Source organism: Danio rerio, chromosome 22, assembly GCF_049306965.1.
Source record: "Danio rerio strain Tuebingen ecotype United States chromosome 22, GRCz12tu, whole genome shotgun sequence".
NCBI classification, from domain to species: Eukaryota; Metazoa; Chordata; class Actinopteri; order Cypriniformes; family Danionidae; genus Danio; species Danio rerio.
Window position 1 is genome coordinate 36,444,621 of NC_133197.1, and position 21,984 is coordinate 36,466,604.

Sequence of the window (21,984 nt, forward strand, 5' to 3'; positions counted from 1 at the left end):
AAATCGCTTTGGGTTAAGAACCAATAAACAAACAGACAGGAACACCATGCAAAATTCAGCTCCCCTAAAGGGAACGCAAACCTCCATTATCATTTGCGATATCTCGTACTTGAATGAGGTGTTTATATATGGAATCAGTTTAGTCTCAAAAGAAATTCATGCAAAAGACACGATGTACACATGCGTAGCCAAATTCACGTGCATAAAATCAAATTCACATGCGTAAAATATTTATTTATATTCACAAAAATTTTTCACGTGCTCAAAATAAAAATACATTTTCATGAAATACGTTTCACAAATCCAAAACACCATTTGCAAATGTATAAGAGTGTACAAAAAGCTTTGAATGTTTAAAACTTGCGAGTTCAATAAATAAGAAGAGCGGAGCTGCGGCAAAATAATGGATAAAAAGAGTGAGGCTATGGTCAAATAATTAAATAAATAAAAAAAGTGCGACTGCGACTGCTGTTTTCTCCGTTCGCCATGCTGGAGAGAAACAGTATGCGCAAATAAAGCGCAGAGTTGGTGTCATTGACTACAGCTCTCCTCTGATTGGCTGAAAGGTACGAGTTACCCTGCCTCTGGCAGGAAAGTCTCAAAACTACTCACACACGTATCCAGGGGGAGTCGTACGTGAATGTGCAAATCCTCTCTCATTCAGAATGAATTCGCAAGTTTTAAACATTCAAAACTTTTTGTACACTCCTATACATTTGCAAATGGTGTTTTGCATTTGAGAAACGTATTTTATGAAAATTTATTTTTATTTTGAGCACGTGAACATTTTTTGTGAATATAAATATTTTAGGCACGTGAATTTGATTTTATGCACGTGAATTTGGCTACGCATGTGTACATCATGTCTTTTGTATGAATTTCTCTTGAGACTAAACTGATTCCATATTTATAAGACTATTCAATTCAATTCAATTCAATTCAGCTTTATTTGTATAGCGCTTTTACAATGTAGATTGTGTCAAAGCAGCTTCACATAAATGGTCATAGTAACTGGAACAGTGTGGTTCAGGTTTTAGTGTTTAAGTTAAGTTTGGACTATCATGAAAGATTCATAACCTTGACATGACGCATATCAATATAGATTGTTCATTATGTAGCATGCTCAACTCGACAATTCATCTCGAGGGAAAAACATCCCCTGAGCAAACTAGAGCAAGTGACCTCTGTGTTTAGTTTGAACAAACCATAAGACCACCAATGTATCGTCAGGAGCCACAGGAATTTATTTTGCTGCCTATACAGAGTAGATACAGAACTTCTTAAGTTGAATTGAATACCTTTTACCACCTTTTTTAATACCTTCGAAAAAAAATGTAATACCAGCACGACTTGCACGAGCTGCAACTGTAGTGGCGTAAATGAAATATCTTTTCAAATGAAATAACATTGTTTGCGAGTCAAAATCGGGGCTAAAATCATGCAGTCTGAACTCGGCATTAGTGTCTTCAGTCCCTAAACGTCTTTAAGTGTTGTGAAAAGGAACGGGAACATTACAAAGTGGTAAATGCTTTACTGATCCAACTTTTTTTTAAATGTGTTGCAAAAAACTCAATTTGAATATGTGTTTACAAGGAACACATTTAATAATGTTTGTTGTAGTATCTGCAATGAAATACAAGTCAAAGTTAATTTAGATATCACTACTTTCTTTTTTTATTTGCATCTTCCATACTGTCCCAACCTTTCCTGATTCAGGGTTGTAAAGCGACAATAACCAAAACGGCACAATTTGGATCAAAGCCTAAAAGTGTGACTATGAAGTATTACCAGTATTTATAGACAGGGCTTTACATTAACACTCGCCAACCTGCCAAAAGCGTGTAGATTTCAGTTGTGGCGGGTTAGACAGCCACTAGCCACTATGGCTGACTGAAACTCATTGTTAAATTGCTAGTGCTGGCCTGTCGTCACTAGATTAGATCGTTTGTCTATATGCGTGCAAATGTGATCTTAGAACCGAGAAGCAGCATGACTGACTAAAACAGCTTTTTCGCGGTAGCAAACGAAAGCAGGTAAATACCGAATGAGAGGATGACGCACACGGTGAGACAGGCTTTCCTCACTTGCGAGTGTGGTATAGCTCCGGTGCCGTTTCCTCACTCAAAGCAACCTAGCCTGTAAACGAAACTAGAGCGATGCTCGTGCACCCGCAGTCCTTCAAGGGCTTTAGATTCTTTGTGAGCAGCAGCAGTTGTTGCCGCTTTCGCTTTAACCATTTTTTGAACAGATTAAAAATTGGCCTAACATTAACCGTGTACATGGCATCATCCTTTCATTATCGCACACAGAATGTATATATGTGTGTGTGTGTGTGTGTGTGTGTGTGTGTGTGTGTATATATATATATATATATAAATATATACATACACACACATACAGTTGAAGTCAGAATTATTAGCCCCCTTCAAAATTTTTTCTTCTTTTTTTTAAGTATTTTTCAAATTATGTTTAACAGAGTAAGGAAATTTTCACAGTATGTCTGATAATATTTTTTCTTCTAAAAAAAGTCCTATTTGTTTTGTTTCGGCAAAAATTAAAGCAGTTTTAAATTTTTTAAAAGCCATTTTAGGGACAAAATTATTAGCCCCTTTAAGCTATTTGCTTTCTTGATAATCAACAGAACAATCTATTGTTATGCAATAACTTGCCTAATTACCCTAACCTGCCCAGTTGAACCTTTAAATGTCACTTTAAGCTGTATAGAAGTGTCTTGAAAAATATCTAGTAAAATATTATTTACTGTCATCTTGGCAAAGATAAAAGAAATCAGTTATTAGAAATGAGTTATTAAAACTATTGTGTTTAGAAATGTGTGGAAAAATCTTCTCCCAGTTAAACAGAAAAAGTAAACTAGCGGTCTAATAATTAGGGGGGGGGGGCTAATAATTCTGACTTCAACTATATATATATATATATATATATATATATATATATATATATATATATATATATATATATATATATATATATATATATATATATATACATATACACACACACAAATAAATCCAGAATTTTGGACTGTAGCCTACATTTTGAGCAGCGTAATTAGCTAATGATTTGGAGTAGGACACGGAGGAGACACATTAATCACATGATAATTGGCACAATTATGAGGGTAAAAAAACAACAACAAACTACTGGCAAGGACAAGGCATGGCTAGAAGGGATTGAGGGAGCAAAACATGACTTCAAAACAATCCTATATGACAGATCTATAGCTAGCTTTAATACTGGGGGGGAAGTCAGATGGACACTACATTTAAATGAGGCTACATCAGAGCAAACTCACACTTAGGATGGGGTTTAATAAGGGTCGGCCAAAGGTGACAAACGGGAGCGAAACTTACTTTGAAAACTAGCAATTGACAAATCCCCTGGATGTCATGCAAATGAGAGTGGAAAAAGATGGAATTAGCATTGAGACGAGACGTATCAGACCAGGGAAGGAATTCATGCATCAAGGACTAGACAAGCTCAAGTGTCCTTTCACAAAGTGACGACTTCACAATTTATTCCCCCTTCAGCCGAGCATTAAGTGCCCCTCACATCTCTTGTAGTATGCAAATGTCATGTGGGATGTGCGTTACCCACTTCATATAAGATCGAACCATTGACAAATTAATGGATATTAAGAATCATGATTGTAATTCTCTTTTTGATACAGTTCAAGGTCTAAATCAGACACAGTGTTAATGATACATGAAGTCATCTTCTTTACCAACAGTGATTAGATTGTATAATCAACGTCATAATAGCTGATTAGTGTAGAATTTCTATTGTTAATAGTAACAATTTAAGCTTTACTTTTATACGACAGTATTGTGATGATAGAAAAGCATAGGGAGCAAAAAGAGAGTGAAAGGATCAGAAAAGTAACTCGATGCCGGGACTTGAACTCGGGTCTCCGTTAGCCAGAGGTCGCATAACCGTACGTTCACACCGAAAGCGGCGAGAGCGTCAAAGTAGCCGAAGTCATTCATTTTCAATGAGAGCCGGCGGCGATAAGCGGCGAGGAGCAGCGCGGTGCGTCTTCCCCGGCGTGAGCATCGAGGAGAGTTGAAATGAAGTCAACTTTATGGTAATGAGCTATGACGCGGTTCGGCGGCAAGCAATCAGAATGTCCATCAGTCCATCGCTTGATAGCAGTTCAGAGAACACAGACCTGTGAACTTTGGTTCCGACCATAGTTGTTCCCAAGGGTTTGATTATTGCAGTCGCCAAATTTCCAATTATTTACAATTTTTTCCTACAGGAACATACATTAAATAAGTTACTGGCGAGTTACTGATGTTCATTAATGTTATATAAATTTATCTTAAAAAAGCGGGAATCTCACGCGATGTGACAGTACAAAACAGTATTGCTGCTTCAGGATATTTCAGACATATGGACACATATTGGATAAATAGAGCAAAGACACACCACACGCAACTTGATCTTCCATTGTTATATGAATTTGATAAGAAGTGCGCAACATTTTCACGCTAGAAACATGTTTTATGCAGGAATGTAACTGATATGCTGCAACGGCTCCTTTAAATATGAGATCAATGTAGCGAGTTTTGACGCTCTCGCCGCAGGAGCCGAAGGCAGACAGCGTTGTCGCCAGGGCGGCCAAAGCGACCTTGGACGCTCTCGCCGCTTTCGGTGTGAATGTATGGTTACACTTTCTCTTTGTCCGTCATTTTGATGGAGAGGGTTGTAAAATTTCCGTCATAACCTATTATTGATCGTTGTTTGATTTGCAGACTTTTGTAATCACTTTTTTCATTCACATTTTAATAATGAACTTGCACGACGAGCATGTAAGCTAAATTATCCATTTATTTATTTGACAAACGAACAAAAACTCCTATCTGCCTTAATTCATATCTTCCTCCTGCGTCGACCTGAACTGGGTGCTTGCCTGTGCGTAATCAAGCGCATCAAGGGAGACTGATGTAGAGTTGTCATTAAATTCTGTGTCTTAGCCTCGGAAAGTCGACTTCTCGTGACAAAAGACCGGAATTACTAGCGCCACTTCAGCCAGCGTTTTGTAGTTAGGAAACATTTCTCCTAAGGCTGTGATCAGAACTAAGGGCCCTATCATACACTCTGCGCAATGTGGCGCAAGACGCAGCGCTATAGTCTTTTGGTAGTTTCAGCTTGGCGCAAGAGTGGTTTTGAGGCGTTGCGCTACGCTGTTTAAAAAGCAAATGCATTTGCGCTCATTTGTGCGCCCCTAGGCTTTCTGGTCTAAAAAGGAAGATGTTCTGAGGCGGACCGCTGGCGCGTTGCTATTTTGAGAAACTATAATAGATTTTTCATTAGACCAAAACTAACCCGGTCTAAACTCCGGCGCCTCGCTTACACACTGCTTAATACGCACAAGAGAGCAATAGGCAAATATCTTTACACATGAAAAAAATGTAAATATTAAGAATATATATAGGATATAATAAGAAAAGATATAGGATATAAATATAAAGGATTAAAATATTACAAAACATATTATTTTCTAGCCTACATAAATATGAAAAACCACTGCTTTTATATCTTCTTCATCTCGCGAGGCTTTTTCAGTTCATTCATAACACTTTGCTTTTGTATAATGTTATTATTATTAGCAGTATTATTTATTATATCCATATTTATATTTGTTTTATTAAAAACAAGCTTAGATTTGCCCACCTGAAGGTATTAGACCATATGGGGCACAGCATGTGTTTTAGGATATAACTCAGATTTTTGAGCACATTTTGTTATTATTATTCATTTATTCATTTGCTGGAAATTAAAACTGAATTTAGAAATAGTTTTGAAACAAATATTTGCGCTTAACAAACAAAAGTATATATTTATATACTAATTGATGTCTGTGCGTAAAGGTTTCGCTATCCAAGAGCGAATGTGAAAGTAGATCCATTATCTCTCATTTTCACGCAGTAGATGCTCTGTTTAACAGTTTTCTGTTAAAAAAAAACTGTTAACTGTTAATCATTTCACCGGATAAAAATACTACAGCACGCGCTCCTTCTGCACCCCTCTGCGTTCGGTAGTGCTCAAAATGCACTCCAAAGCACCTGACCTCCTTGCTGCCGCTGGGTTGGCTCGTAACAGCTGTTGGCGACTGAGTATTTTTGTCTGTTTGTTCTTCATCGTCCACTGCATCACTTCCTCTTTTTTCCCCTTTATTATTAATATCACATCTATTTGGCCATTTAAAGAAACTTCTTACAGTCAGCTGCTGTGACATTTTTGCAACTGTGCGCAGCGGTAACAAAGAGAAAACAAAACAAGAATAATCGCCATCAGCTGGACAAGAGTGGGAATTACAGTCACTGTAGTTTGAACAAGCAGCAAAAAATAAATAAATTTGGTTGCCCAAAACAGGCCCGGATTGGCTAATCGGGAGGACCGGGAGAATTCCCGGTGGGCCGGTCCGTTTTTTGGCCGCGAGGGCCTTTGTCCCTAGTTCCAGAATCTGTTGCTCTCAGCAGTCACACTTTTTAAAAATAATTTATTTATTTACTTGACCACAGCCTTCTTATTAATTATTTTACCGCAGCTCTGCTCTTTTTATCTATTTTCTCGTAGCCTCGTGAGCAGGATGCAGCCTGCAGGTTAATGATGATATAACTAGATAAGTCACCATTTACCGTACAGCTGTTGTGGTACAGTGGTTAGTACAATTAGACAATGACGTGGCCAACCTGGGTTCGGTCCTTGTCTGAGTATAACAATTTTTTTTTTTTTTTCATTTTTATTATTAAGACATAATACTGTAAGGGTTGTTGAACATTTGAAGTTCTAAAAGAGCTGTTTTCTCAAAAAAAAGACTTGATAGTGTAATTAGAAACTGAATTGGAAATAACCTTATTTTAATACAGTCAGTGGTGAACTGAGGTGGGCCGGTCTGAGGCTTGAAACTGCAGGGCTGAAAAAGAGTCCCACTCCGGCCCTGGCACCAAATATTATGTTTTGGGCTATTCATGCGAGTAGATTACATACAAAAAAATAAATGTAAATGTAGGAATAGAGGTGAATTTCCGCCAGGCAGCGTAAATGATTTAGATGATTTTGCAGTGGCTGTGTGAAATGTGCTTTAATTGCGTCTACTATGAATGTTTAACTCAACAATTCAACTCAAGTGAAAAACATCCCCTGAGTAAACTAGAGCAAGTGACCTCTGTGTTTAGTTTGAACACAGCATAAGACGTATCGTCAGGAGCCACAGGAATTTATTTGGGATGGGGATGGGTTGACTTAAAATGGCAATAGTTATTTCTTTTCTCATCTCCATGATGACAGCACATAATATTTGACTAGTTATTCTTCAAGATACTAGTATTCAGCTTAAACAATTAAAGGCTTGACTAGGTTAAAGTTAAAATAATTAGGAAAGTCATTGAATAACAGAGGTTTATTTTGTAGACAATTCAAAACAAATATTGCTTAAGGGGCAAATAATATAGACCTTAAAATGGCTTCAAAAATTAAAAACTGCTTTTATTCTACTCGAAATAAAACAAATAAGACATTCTACAGAAGAAAAAATATAGGAAATACTGTGAAAAAAATCCTCAATCTGTAAAAAAATCAATTTGGAAATATTTGAGAAAGAAATAATAATTCACTGGAGGAAAAATAATTGTGATTCCAACTGTATTGACCTTATTCTCCGCCAACGAGCGGGCGCTGCCACTTAAATCTTAATGGCTCGAGACTTCCGGTCTCATTCACTTCCATTTATTTTTGACGTTAAAAACTGCTCGTTACGCTGATTGATGTTGCAATTTGTTATTTTCTTATTAGATTATTCTACTTGGTCTGTGTAGTCATGCAAACATTTGTTGGTAGAGCAAGTAGTTTGACCATATTCTGCCGTTTATTATTCCTAGTCATTTCTCCCATAGGCGACTGAATCGGAAGTTCTAAGACAATCGCGAAAACAGGCGCACTTCCGCATTTTAGAATAAGGTCAATAGCATACATCTTGGACGGCATGACTGCATTTTCAGTTTAAGCTGAACTACCCCTTTAAATGTAATCTGATATGGGGAACTATTTGCGGTCCACGCAGTGGACGGTTTGCCTAAATGGAGAGTCTCAGATAAAAACTATTGATCTGACAGGCTGCTGAAAGAATACCAAGACGAGTGAACAGTCACGTCCTTCCCGAGCCTGAGTGTGAGTGTGCATGAAAGCGCCAGGTTTGACTTTAACGAGTCGGAAGCGAAATGAGACTCTTTACAGTCGTGCGGAACATCGGCATGATGTCAAAACGCTCTAGTAAAAACAGCATCTGCACTCAGCGTCCGACATTAATGATCTGCACTTCATAATAGCGTCAGCGGGGATGCAGATTCCAGGGACAGAAACAAAGAACAAGCTATATTTACAGTAATATCAGATTGATGCGAATACTGTCATTCCCGTCCACTCGCTCTGTTTTTATATGCAGCTTTTGTTAAAAACCTGCAGAAATTAGATATTAAATATGTTTTAAAGGAATGTATTGGCTTAGTATGGTGGCTCAGTGGTTAGTACTGACACCTCACAGCAAGAAGGTCAGTGGTTTGAGTCCAGGCTGGGCTAGTTGGCATTTCTGTGTGGAGTTTGCATGTTCTCCCCGTGTTGGCGAGTGTACGGGTGTTTCCCAGTACTGGGTTGCAGCTGGAAGACCATCCGCAGCGTAAAACATATTCTGGAATAGTTGGCGGTTCATTCCACAGTGGCGACCCTTGATAAACAAGGGACTAAGCTGACGGAAAATGAATGAATGCCCCAAAAAAGTAACAGAGAAGCTGCCATAATTCAAGGATATTTCTAATAAACTAATAATTTAGTAATGAATAAGACTGCTCCATGAAGTGTTTATAATGAGAAATAGCTCTCGAGTGTGTTTTTGACTTGTTATTATAAGTATAAATGAGTCTAGTGCATTCTGGGATTGATTGGAAAAGCATTGTGGGACATGAATAAAGTGAGTTTCACATGAGTTTACTTCCAAGGCAGCTTTTTGTCTATTAAATGCTTTCCATCGCTTTTAAATAAAATTAATTTGGGGGTTTTTGTCTTTGTAAATAGTCTGGTATAGGATATGACTTGATATTAATACCATGAATTACCATTTTATTCTTCTGATTTTGTCTTTAATCAGCGGAAAGCCCTAATTAAACTGCATTTATATTACATTTACATTTAATCATTTTGCAGACACTTACAAGCCACTTATATTAGAAAGCAACAGAAGTAATCAAGGAACAACGAGAGAGAGAGTGAGAGCAAGAGTATTATAATTGTTTAAAATATAAAATATACACTGTAGTTCAGCTAAAGTAACTTAATTTGTGTTCTGAAGATAAATGAAGGTATCAGGGGTTTGAAACGACAATAGTTTGAGTATTTAATAGCGTATTTTAAATTTTTTAAACTACTTTAACTCCAAAAGACCTTATTTGAGATGTTGACAGTCCTATTTGTGTCCCACGCTGCTAAAAACACTATTAGGACACTTATATTTCACCATAAAGTGAAAATTGCTTGTTTTGGCGTTATTTCGAGCAAATTCGTTCTTCCGGTTTGAAAAGAAATGTTGAAACTACGTCACAGCAATATATATAGTGTTATACTTGATAAAATACTGTGTGTAAAAATCTAAATCAAACACGGAGACTCTCAAAAACCCTTTTGTGTGAGGAACTACTTTCTTCTGATCTACTGTTCTGCTGTCACTCTATGTGGGTGGAGTAATACACAAGGGTGAAGAGGCAGTACGAATGCTGTTATTACAAAATATTGGATGACTATCAGCCAATCAGATTTGAGAACCAGACAGAAGTGTTGCATATATATATATATATATATATATATATATATATATATATATATATATATATATATATATATATATATATATATATATATATATATATATATATATATACATATATACATATATACATATATATATATATATATGTGTGTGTGTGTGTGTGTGTATATAAATATATATATATATATATATATATATATATATATATATATATATATATATATATATATATATATATATGTATATATATATATATATATATATATATATATATATATATATATATGTATATATATATATATATATATATATATATATATATATATATATATATATATATATACACACATATTTAAATGTAAACTTTAAAATTTCTTTATAAATACATTAATAACAATTGTCATGCCAATAAAACAATGATTAAATTTAATTGAATCGAGAGAGATAGAGACTGTGTTTGTCTATTTTTGCTTCTTTTTTTCTGTCATTTTAATTAATTTATTTATCATTTATTGTATATTTGAACAATTTATTGATGTAAGCCTTTCCCATATTTTATGTACAGTGAAAAAAGCTTCGGCAATACTGTAAAGTGGCACAGAAGGAAATGAGCATAGAAAAGTAAAGATGTTTTTTTTTTTTTTGGTTTTTTCGAAAGTTTTGAGAAGACAAAAAACAGAGGTACATTTTGAAGCTGTGCTAAAAATAAAGTAGCAGGAGGACAGGACAGCCACTCACTTTGCAGGCTGGGCAGGTTGGCGTCCTCGGGTTTGGTCTTCAGCAGATGAGGAAGACGAGTGTACCTGTAGCCAAAGCCACAACCCTGTAGACAGGAGGAATAAAACGTAACACTTTAAACAGTCGGCAAAATCACGGAATCAAATGTTATGCAGTTTTATTAAGTAGTTGCTCAAAAATAATCTTTTATTCAGTCATTAAAAGTCTGTACACTAAAAGAACACTACCTGACAAAAAATGTGTCGCCTATCCAAGTTTTAGGAACAACCAATAACTTGACTTCTAGTTGATCATTTGGTATCAGAAATGGCTTATATGAAAAGCAAAGGCCTCTAGATAACACTTAGTTGATCACAATAAAATCTGATCATGCCTTGATTTTAAATGATTTCATTAGGACAGTAAGGTCTGACTTTACTTAGACTAAAGTCTCATCACTGAACAGAAATAATGTCCAGTGTAGGATATAAAGGCATGCTGCGGTGGAAACAGAATGAATATTGTGTCTGACTCCATCATGAGCTTGGAGGACTGCATCCATACATCTCTGCAATCACTCAAATCACTTAAGTCATCTGAAATGACAAAGAAAACGTTCTTGCAGGACTCCCAGAGTTCATCAAGAGTCTTTGGGTTCATCTTCAATGCCTCCTCCTTCATCTTACCCCAGACATGCTCAATAATGTTAATTTCTGGTGACTGGGCTGGCCAATACTGGAGCACCTTGACCTGCTTTCAGGGAATTTGATGTGGAGGCTGAAGTATAATGCTGCGTTCACACCAGACGCGGAATGCTCGAATAAATCACGCTAATCGCATGTAAATAGCCGCATGAACATTTGAGTTTACTCGCTTCATTCGCGCATCAGACCACACTTCATTCGTGCGTCAAATCCGCTTCATTCGCGCGTCAAATTGACTTCAGAACAGACGCGGATTTGTGTGATGAGCAGGGCTTCTGTCTGCCCGGTGACTCTAGCTTCGTTGCTAAATGGCTAACATGGATTTTATGAAGAAAATAACAGTGTTTATGTGCTTTATGAAGGCTGAAAAACAGCATAGATATGTTTAGGGTCGTGTCTGAGTCCACTAAATTCTTTCAGAGGTGCATCCAGCTTTTTGAGCTCATAAACTCCTCCAGAAACTTAACGTGGATGATGGAGGCTTTCAGCGGTGCTTCTGACTGAGCCAAGCCAAGTTTGATTAACTTATTGTCTGTGTCAGCTATCCACCGGGATATGTCATACATCCGCAGGCGATACGTCATGATCACGCCCCCACAAGAGCAAGCTACTGATTGGTTAACGTGGAGCAAATGTCCGCTGAAGTTCAGATTTTCGAACTGAAGCGATTCGCGCGAAATGCGTGTTAACCGCGTCAAATGCACATAACACTCAACTCGCACGCGTATCGCACCATTCGAGCAATTTACGTCATTCGCGCCATGCCATTTGAGCGTATCGCGCCACAGGACGTCTATTCGCGCGTTTGCATTGACTTAACATGTAAATCACTCGCGCTTGACTCACATTCCGCATCTGGTGTGAAGGCAGCATAAGAAGGAGCGCTATCCTGCTGGAGAATTGTCCCTCTCCTGTGGTTTGTAATGTAATGGGCAGCACAAACGTCTTGATACCTCAGGCTGTTGATGTTGCCATCCACTCTGCAGATCTCTCACCTGAACGTAACCCCAAACCATGATTTTTCTTTCACCAAACTTGACTGATTTCTATGAGAATCTTGGCTTCATGTGTGTTCTAGTAGGTCTTCTGCAGTATTTGTGATGATTGGGATGCAGTTCAACAGGTGATTCATCAGAAAAACGGACCTTCTGCCACTTTATGGGATCATCGACAAGACCTTTGTCAGGTAGTTTATATACTATTAAAGTCAAAATTATAAACCCTCCTGTGATTTTTTTTGCTAATATCATACACCCCTAATGTGACTGCATTAACTAGTGATTAAAACTGGCATCGGGTTAGTAACAGAACATGTATAAAAAACAATGGAATTAGGAAGATAATATCTGACTTTAATATTCATGTGTGGCTTTTTATGACAGTCTGTTGTGCCCAACGATCTGTGAAACATTAAAATTATCATAAATTAAACCGGCATCAACAGAACAACACTCAAACACATGTCCAACAGACACATAATCATACCTTTAAGGTTGAATAAACCCAATGTTCTTTCTTTTCGAGATATAAAACAACTCATCCTTTTATTTAAGTCACTGAGAGCTGAATAAATGTTAATAAGTAAATGGGAGTAGCTGGATTGGTAATGTTAAAATGGAAATGGCGGAGATATGCTGCATAATGGCCCTGATATAATGCAACTATTCTGAGCTGGAATCTAATGGCATAATGGAGGAAGAGGAGGAGATGAAAAGAAGGAGTGAAGGGGAGGATAATGCAGCGAAGAAAATTAGCGTACCCTCCAAAGACGAACCAGGATCCAGTTGGTTTGAGCCCAGGGTCTCTGCTCATATGGAGCCAGTAAGTTTTTCATCATAGCCATCCGCCTTAAAGGGGGTATATTAGAAATAATCATTATACAAATGACAAAACAGGGGGGAGAGGAACTAAATGCACAAATTAAAGCAGATTAAGACAACAGGAGCTTTCTCAACATGACAAAATCCCCAGTAATTGGCAAGTTTTATGTAATTTTTAGGTGTGAGGTTGCACAGGTTGTTCATAATGGTGTATAATTTACAAACTAGATTGTTGCAAGTTTCAAGATCATAACAAAACTAAAGCCAAAACGGAGGAAGCAAAAAAAAGCTATATAATACAATCCAAAAAAGATTTAAAATAAATGTAAAAAACAAGCAAAAACAAAACAAAATTAACATCATAATAGAAAATTACCACAAAACAAACCCATAAAAACAAAAACAAACAACCAACCAAGCAAAGCAGCATAAAAAAGGAAAAAAAAATCTAAATGAAAAATTGGTACTAAACAATCTGAAACAAAACATTCAATTAAAAAGTCATCAGCGAAAAACTCTGACTTCAACAAATATATATATATATATATATATATATATATATATATATATATATATATATATATATATATATATATATATATATATATATATATATATTTATATATATATATATATATGTAGTTGAAGTCAGAATAATTCATTTCAAGGAAACAATCAAAAGTAAACATTAAACATAGGACTTTTTTCTTATTTGTGCTTACTTGTATCAAACTAAACTAAACATAAAATGCACAACAACAAAGACAACAACAAAATATATATATATATATATATATATATATATATATATATATATATATATATATATATATATATATATATATATATATATATTATGATCCAAAACAAACAAAAAACAAAGCCGGGTAAAGCAATCAAACACAAAACAAAAGCAATACTAAATCATAGAAAAAAGGGAACTAAAGGAAAAACCTAACAATGGCAAACTTTAAACAAAAGAAATACTAAAGACATCAAACACTAAAGACATCAAAACAAAGTCATAATACACAATGCTAAAAAATAAAGCAAAGCAAACGAAATCAAACCATAAATACACATCAAAAAACAAAACCCCTGAAGCAAACAAACAAACTAAACTAAATGTAAAACAATAGAAAACGCATCAAACACAATGCAAAACAACACAAAGATAAAAGCAAAATGAAACAAATTAAATAAATCAAAAACAAAAGGAACACAAACGAGTACAAAGAAATCCAACATAAACAAATAAAAAGATAAGCAAGAAGAACCAAAACAAAAACACTAAACACAAACAGCCTCCCAAACAAAACAATCCAAAACAAACAAAAACAAAGCCGAGTAAAACAAAAGCAAAACTGAACCACTGAAAACAACAGAATGTGATCAAAACATTTGCTTATATCAGTTTGAAGTGCTTCATCTTGGTATATTCTAAATAAAAACATCAGCTTAAGCACTCACTGTTCTTCTGGGATCCTCTCGACGGCCCGCAGGGACTGTGGGTAACACACGTAACTGGCCAAAGCCTGCATCAGTGAATCTTTGATATCTGTAATGGAAAATAAAGAGGAAGAGAGGATGTTCGAGGAGTTTTTATGATTCAATCAATTGTTCAGCAATAAAGTCTCCACTCTGCATGTCCCAGTTCACTATGAATTATTTAAGAAATAGTGGGTCGCAAACGGAAATGGCCATCAAAAAGGGAAGATTCAATGAATCCTACAGTCTTAATGCACCAGAAATTGTGTTAGAAACTTTCATATGCTTTACATGTTTGTTTATATAACTGCTATTGAGCAGACCAACGCACATTCTCACGTTCATTTCATCGTTAGTAAATCCAAACGTGAGCGTGAAATCTGGCATACGCAAAGTTTTTGTGCGTACGCAGCGCTGATACACGAGGCCCCAAATCTGACCAGCAGGCCATACATTTGACACCCTTGCCCAAGAGAGATTACGCAGCGACATTGATGCGATCCGAGACCAGTGAAGAAATGATGTCAAGGTCTCCATAATCCTGGACCAGGCCGTATCCTGAGCTGATGCTGTGGCGGTCATGGAGGAGCGGAGAGCATGAGTCATGGAGCAGCGGAGAGCATGAGACTGGTTCCAGTGAGACTTCCAGTGGGCCAGTCGGATCACCAGCCGGTACCCTACTCACACCTGCAGCTTCACCTCGATGGACGTCCAGCGTTTTCCAGCCTCCAGCGCCTAGACTGCAGCTCCGCACAAGAAGTTTAGCCAGAAGAAATGGTCGTGCCCAACTGAACCTGGTTTTAGAGATCTGCGCCGGACTAAATTTTAAATCCCGCTCCCACCCGCACCCACCAGGTTTTAGCCCGAACCCGACCGCTCCCGCTTACATTCAGCATTTGTTGTCCCGCTGCCCGACCCGCCCCGTTTTCTACCCACCGCGCCTGATCCCGCTAAAGAGCGATGGGGAAACAAAATCGAAAACCACCCAGCTATACAGAGTCCAGACAGTCTATAACAAGCTGTCTGTATAAACACACACACATAAGCACCAAGCACACACACACAGACAAAGCTCTTTCTCTCTCTCTCATTCGCCCGCGCGCGCACTAACACACACACACACAAGCACCAAGCACACACACAAGCAAAGCTCTCTCTCTCATTCGCGCGCGCACACACACCTCTCATTCGCGCGTGCGCACACACACACAGCAACAAACAAGCTAAACACAGCATCGCGCTATTTCATTTACACACATACATACGGGTGCTCGCTCGGGAGTCGGGAGCGATATTGCTAGACGGCCCGCTCCCGTCCTAAATTAAACCCGTTACCGACCGCTCCCGCGCTTTATTCGGAAATTTATTATTTTATCTGGTCGGGTCCCACCACTCCCGCGGGACAGCCTCGGGAATGCAGACCTCGACCTGGTTTCTCTCAAGGTTTTTTTTTTTCCTTCACTTTGATCAATTGGTGAATTTTGTTCCTCCATATTCGCCGCTGAATTGCTTGATTTGGGACTTGCGGAGCTGCATATTGATGGATTTGCTCTTCAGTGTTTGGACTTTCAGCAGTGAAAATTAAACCACACTAAACTGGACTCAATTGAACTTCAATCTACATTGTAAAAGTGCTATAGAAATAAAGATAAATTTAACTTAATTGAATGAATTTCTCTTTATTGAGGGAAAAAAAAGTCCTTGATCAACACAAAAAGATCCAAAAAAAACAACAAATAGACAGATTTTCTGATATAAAAAGCTCGCTGAAGCATTAAACTAATTCATATTAAAATACAGTTACTAAAAACGACGTATTTGGAAACAGAGCCGGCAGAAAACAAGATAAATATGCAAAAAATAAATAAATAAACATTAATAAATCAGCCAAGTCAACCAAGCCAAAACATAATGAAAAGGCTGCTTATGAAATGAAAATGTAAACAAATGGGTCGTGTCTAATAACGTCTGTTCATCTGCATATCGTAAAGCGCTCGTGATTGAGTCGTCGAGAGCATTTCATCGTCCTCACCTAAAACGGGATTAGGGAAATACTGCGGCTACAACTCATCACACAAATGACTTCATGTTGCCTGAGAGCTGAGAGAGAGGAAGCTGTTAATTATACCTTTACGTGAGAAATGAAGCGAAGTGATGAACGGTACGAGCCAGCGGCTATATTAGGTTAAAGAACTCCCATTAAAGCAGCCACGAATTGATTATTCTACGTATTTTTGGGCCTGCGCTGTTCTGAGTCTTTTCCTGCAGTTAATGGTGGAAGAATATTAACACAGGCGGGGGTGTATGGAAGAATGGATGGCATGGGATTGGACTGATGGATGGAAAAATGTATGGATTGTTAGAATAGATTGATTAATAGATGGACGGGAGAGAAAATAGACATGCGGATGGAAAATAGATGGTCAGATGGTTGTATGCATGGATGGATGGATAAATGCAAATAGAAAAAGAGTCTGACAGGTGGATGGATAGGTAGGTGGATGAATGGATGATGGGTGGGTGGATGAAAAACAGATTTTCAGATAGATGGATGGGCGGATGGACAGACAGGCAGATGATGTATGGAAAAAAATGTCAGATGGATGGAAAATAAACTTTGAATGATGAATTACTGAGCATGAACAGACTATTTGATGAATGAGTGTATGGATGGTTGGACAGATAGAAAAACTAACTAGGATTAAAGGATGGATGGATGGCTGGAAAATAGAATAGACAGATTATTGATTAAATATGGATGGATGGACAAACGAATGGTTAAATGGACAAACAGATGGATGAATGGATGATAGACTGGACAGATGATGGACAGATGGATGGATGGATGGATGGATGGATGGATGGATGGATGGATAAACGGATGGATGGATGGATGGATGGATGGAAGGATGGATGGATGGATGGATGGATGGATGAACAGATGAATAGATAAACAAATGGAAGGAATGGACAAAGAAATGGATGGATGGATGGATGAATGGATGGATGGATGGATGGATGGATGGATGGATGGATGGATGGATGGATGGATGGATGGATGGATGGATGGACATATTGATGGATAAAAAAATGGACGGATGGTTGGAATATTGACTGGACAGATGATGGGCAAACAGATGAATAGATGGACAAACAAATGGATGGATGGATGGATGGATGGATGGATGGATGGATGGATGAACAAATGAACAGATGATGGACAAACGGATGGATGGATGGATGGATGGATGGATGGATGGATGGATGGATGGATGGATGGATGGACAAACGGATGGATGGACAAACAAATGCATGGATGGATGAACAAATGAACGGATGGATGGAAAATAGACTGGACAGATGATGGACAAACAGATGGATGGATAGATAAATGGATGGACAAACATGGATGGATGGATGGATGGATGTATGGATGGATGGATGGATGGATGGACGGCCAAACAAATAAATGGAAGGATGGACATATTGATGGATAAACAAATGGACTGATGGATGGAAAATTGACTGGACAGATGATGGACAAATGGATGGATGGATCAATGGATGGATGGATGGAAAAATAAATAAATGGATGGATGGATGGATGGAAAATAGACTGGCCAGATGATGGACAAATGGATGGATGGATGGATGGATGGATGGACAATCAAATGGATGAATGAATGGATGGATGAACAAATGAACGGATAGATAGAAAATAGACAGGACAGATGATGGACAAATAGATGGATGGACAAACGGATGGATTGACAGATTGATGAATAAGCAAATGGATTAACAAACGAATGGATGGACAGATGTGGATAGATTAATGGATGGATGGATGGATGGATGGATGGATGGATGGATGGATGGATGGATGGATGGATGGATGGATGGACGGATGGATAGATAGAAAATAGACTGGAAAAATTATGGACAAACAAATAGATGGACGGACGGACGGTCAGACAGACAGACAGACAGACAGATTAGATAGATAGATAGATAGATAGATAGATAGATAGATAGATAGATAGATAGATAGATAGATAGATAGATAGATAGATAGATAGATAGATAGATAGATAGATAGATAGATAGATAGATAGATAGATAGATAGATAGATAGATAGATAGATAGATAGATAGATAGATAGATAGATATTCTTTGAAAAATGCACTGCTACAACGTGTGTGTATCGGTGTGTGTGTAGCACAGTCCATGTATCAGTGTGTGTTTCTCTTACCAGTGCCGACGATGCGAGGATCAGCGAAGTGTTTGGCGAGAATAGCTGCGAGCTGAATGAGTGTGTCCTCATAACCTGCAGTCAGAAACACTACATGAGTGCCACACACATACACACACTCTTTTCCCTCACTGGCAGTAAGTGAGAGAGAACCTGGCAGTTCCTCCATGCAGTTAGAGGGGCTGAAGTAGTTCTTGAGGGCGCTGTAGCTGTTCATGGCCACGTTGAGGTAGAACTCAGGCATGAAGGCGAACAGAGAGCCGGTGCCGTCTGAATGCTCGATGGTCTGAATACACACTCGCAGGAGCCAGTACACGTCCAGCATCTTCTCCTACACACACACACACACACACACACACACACGTTTGTTTTTGTGAAAGTGGGGACATTACATAGGTTTCCATTCATTTTATACTGTCCAAACCGTATATTACATTGCCCTCACCCCACCCCACCCCTAAACCCAACTATCACAGGAGACTGTGTGCAGCTTTACTCTCTGATTAAACTCATTCTCTGTGATTTATAAGCATTTTGAGATATGAGGACGTCACCAATGTCCTCCTATTCACCTCCTTTTTGTAATACCTGTGTCACACCCATGTCATTATACAGATTTGTGTCCTTATGTCACAAAACACGTACACACACACAATTACACTTTTAAAACTAATGAACTGTTTTATATATTTGCAATTGGGCAGACGCTATGAAAAACATATGCCAGAGTAGCTGGTGGTTCATTCCACTGTGGTGACCCCTAATAGATTAGGGACTAAGCCAAAGGAAAATGAATGAATGAATATCTCCCTAATTTTTGCAGCTTAATAAATAAATACCTAAATAAAAATCCCTTGTAAAATAGATTATTGTTTTTATTTTTTCATATTTATGTATTTTTGTACGTTAAAAACTAAGAAACAAATCAATATTTTCGCTTAATCTGCATTTTCAGCAGCTAAATACTGGACATTCTTGTAAATAATATGCTTATTTTAGAACACATGCATTATTGTTCTATATTTTTGTAAACACTGCATTATTAATATTGTCACGGTGAGATAGATAAATCACATGACCCATGTAAATAGGATTATTATTTGAGATAAACAAATAGAAAACTTTTTACGTTTTTGCAAAATGTGCAACTAAATAAGTAAATAAATAAATAAAAGGAGCCAATTAAAACTGACACATTATTATACTAGATTTATGCAAATTTGCAGCTGAATAAAAAGCATCTTTTTCATTTATTTTGCATTATTGTTTAATATTTGTGCAGATAAATGCATAGGGCAGTGTTTCCCAACCCTGTTCCTGATGGCACACCAACAGTCCACATTTTCATCCTCTCCCTTAACCAAACACACCTGAATCAACTCATCAGAACATTAGAAGAGACTCCAAAACCTGAAGATAATGGTTCAGCTAATAAATGAAGATAATGGTTCAGCTTAACCCTAACCTGAAGTTAATGGGTCAGATAAGGGTGACATCCAAAATAAACTGTTGGTGTGCCTTCAGGAACAGGGTTGGGAAACACTGGCATGGACAACAAAAATCTCTGAAACTGTTTTTCTTACATTTTTGTAAATAGCCATTCTTTCAAGGCTGTCAGGGGCTTTGTCTTTGTCGTAGTTTTTGCCTTTATATTGGAATGTATTTATTTATTTGTTTATCCCCCCCCCCATCCTTCTTTTTTATTTTATTTTTATAATTTCTTTATTTATTTATTTGATTTATTTGATTTTCTTTAAGCTGTCACTATTATTTATCTATTATTATAATTTATATCTATTTTTTTCTAATTAAATTCTAAAATAAATGTTATTTATATACTATATTTATAAAAAATTATATAAAACACAGTTAATAAAATAAAATAAAATAAAATAAAATAAAATAAAATAAAATAAAATAAAATAAAATAAAATTAAATTAAATTAAATTAAATTAAATTAAATTAAATAAAAAATAAATAGCCATTCTAACTTTAACTTAAATGTCGGCTTTTTATGGGGGACATCATCAAAACTCATTACAGCACCTCACACTGTGTTCAAGCTGTCACTATTATTTATCTATTATTATAATTTATATCTATTATTATTTTCTTTCTAATTGTTTCCTTTTTTGGTGATTGTAAAATCTAAGTAAATGTTATTTGTATACTATATTTATAAAAACTTTAATAAAAACACAGTTAATAAAAAAATTAATAAAATAAAATAAAATAAAAATGAAATAGCCATTCCAACTTTAACTTAAATGTCGGCTTTTTATGGGGCACATCGTCAAAACTCATTACAGCACCTCACACTGAGTGTTACCTTGTAAAATTAAAGTAAATCATGCAGGACACACACAAAAATGACAGCTGCCTTCCACTGTTTCCCAGTGTTTTTCTGGCCAGAGTGTCAGCGATACCTTGGAGTAGATGGTGGCGTTGATCCAGGCCAACCTACGACTCAGGTGGTTCAGCTTTTCTGCAAACACCTTTTGGCTCTTTTGCAGCTCTTCGAGAATATCCGGCCTCTGCCAAACGAAATAACACACTCACATAAACATTGATCAAATAAAGAGACTAAACAAAAAATAATAGAATAAAAAAGCAACAATAAAAATACTGCAAAGCTTCTTAAAGGAAACCTTGAGTTTCAATACATGTATGCCTTAACACAGGGGTTTTTCAATTCGAGGCCCACCTCACTCTCTAAATGTTTTTGATGGGCCAAACTGATTTTCTAGAGAAAATGCTTGTTTTAAAGCTTTATTTATTAGCTAAACATTTCCTTTGCATTCTATTATTTTTTTCTACATCATTTTATTTAAAAAAAAACCTAATATATATATATATATATATATATATATATATATATATATATATATATATATATATATATATATATATATATATATATATATATATATATATATATATATATATGCATACAAAATGTTAAATTTTAATAATATATATTTTAATATTTAAAAAAATGCACATAAAGGTCCAAAACTCCTGAATTCTTTATTAATTTTTTTTTTTAATAATAGTATTTGGGACTTTTTCTTCAATAAATGAACCTGACAGGACAACAGGAGATGGCAAAAAAACTGCTGTTTTCAATCAGATTGACTACTGGTCATCTATTGATCTACTAATC

At 36.6% G+C, this 21,984-nt stretch overlaps 1 protein-coding gene across 4 annotated transcripts in view; it reads right to left on the minus strand.

Annotated features, from left to right (window-relative positions):
- The window catches only part of rnf123 (ring finger protein 123), a 245,981-nt gene that overhangs the window by 159,355 nt on the left and 64,642 nt on the right, over window positions 1–21,984 (minus strand). For 3 of the 4 annotated variants that reach the window (XM_009296497.5, XM_073937581.1, XM_073937582.1), the window contains exons 26-31: window positions 21,248–21,355; window positions 18,974–19,151; window positions 18,821–18,895; window positions 14,553–14,640; window positions 13,022–13,109; window positions 10,580–10,664 (exon numbers count right to left, since the gene is read on the minus strand). In XM_009296497.5, coding sequence (XP_009294772.1) covers window positions 10,580–10,664; window positions 13,022–13,109; window positions 14,553–14,640; window positions 18,821–18,895; window positions 18,974–19,151; window positions 21,248–21,355 — 622 coding nt within the window. Of the gene's footprint in view, window positions 1–3,371; window positions 3,399–10,579; window positions 10,665–13,021; window positions 13,110–14,552; window positions 14,641–18,820; window positions 18,896–18,973; window positions 19,152–21,247; window positions 21,356–21,984 lie in introns of all 4 variants that reach the window. The other variant, XM_009296496.5, reaches the window with a different exon arrangement.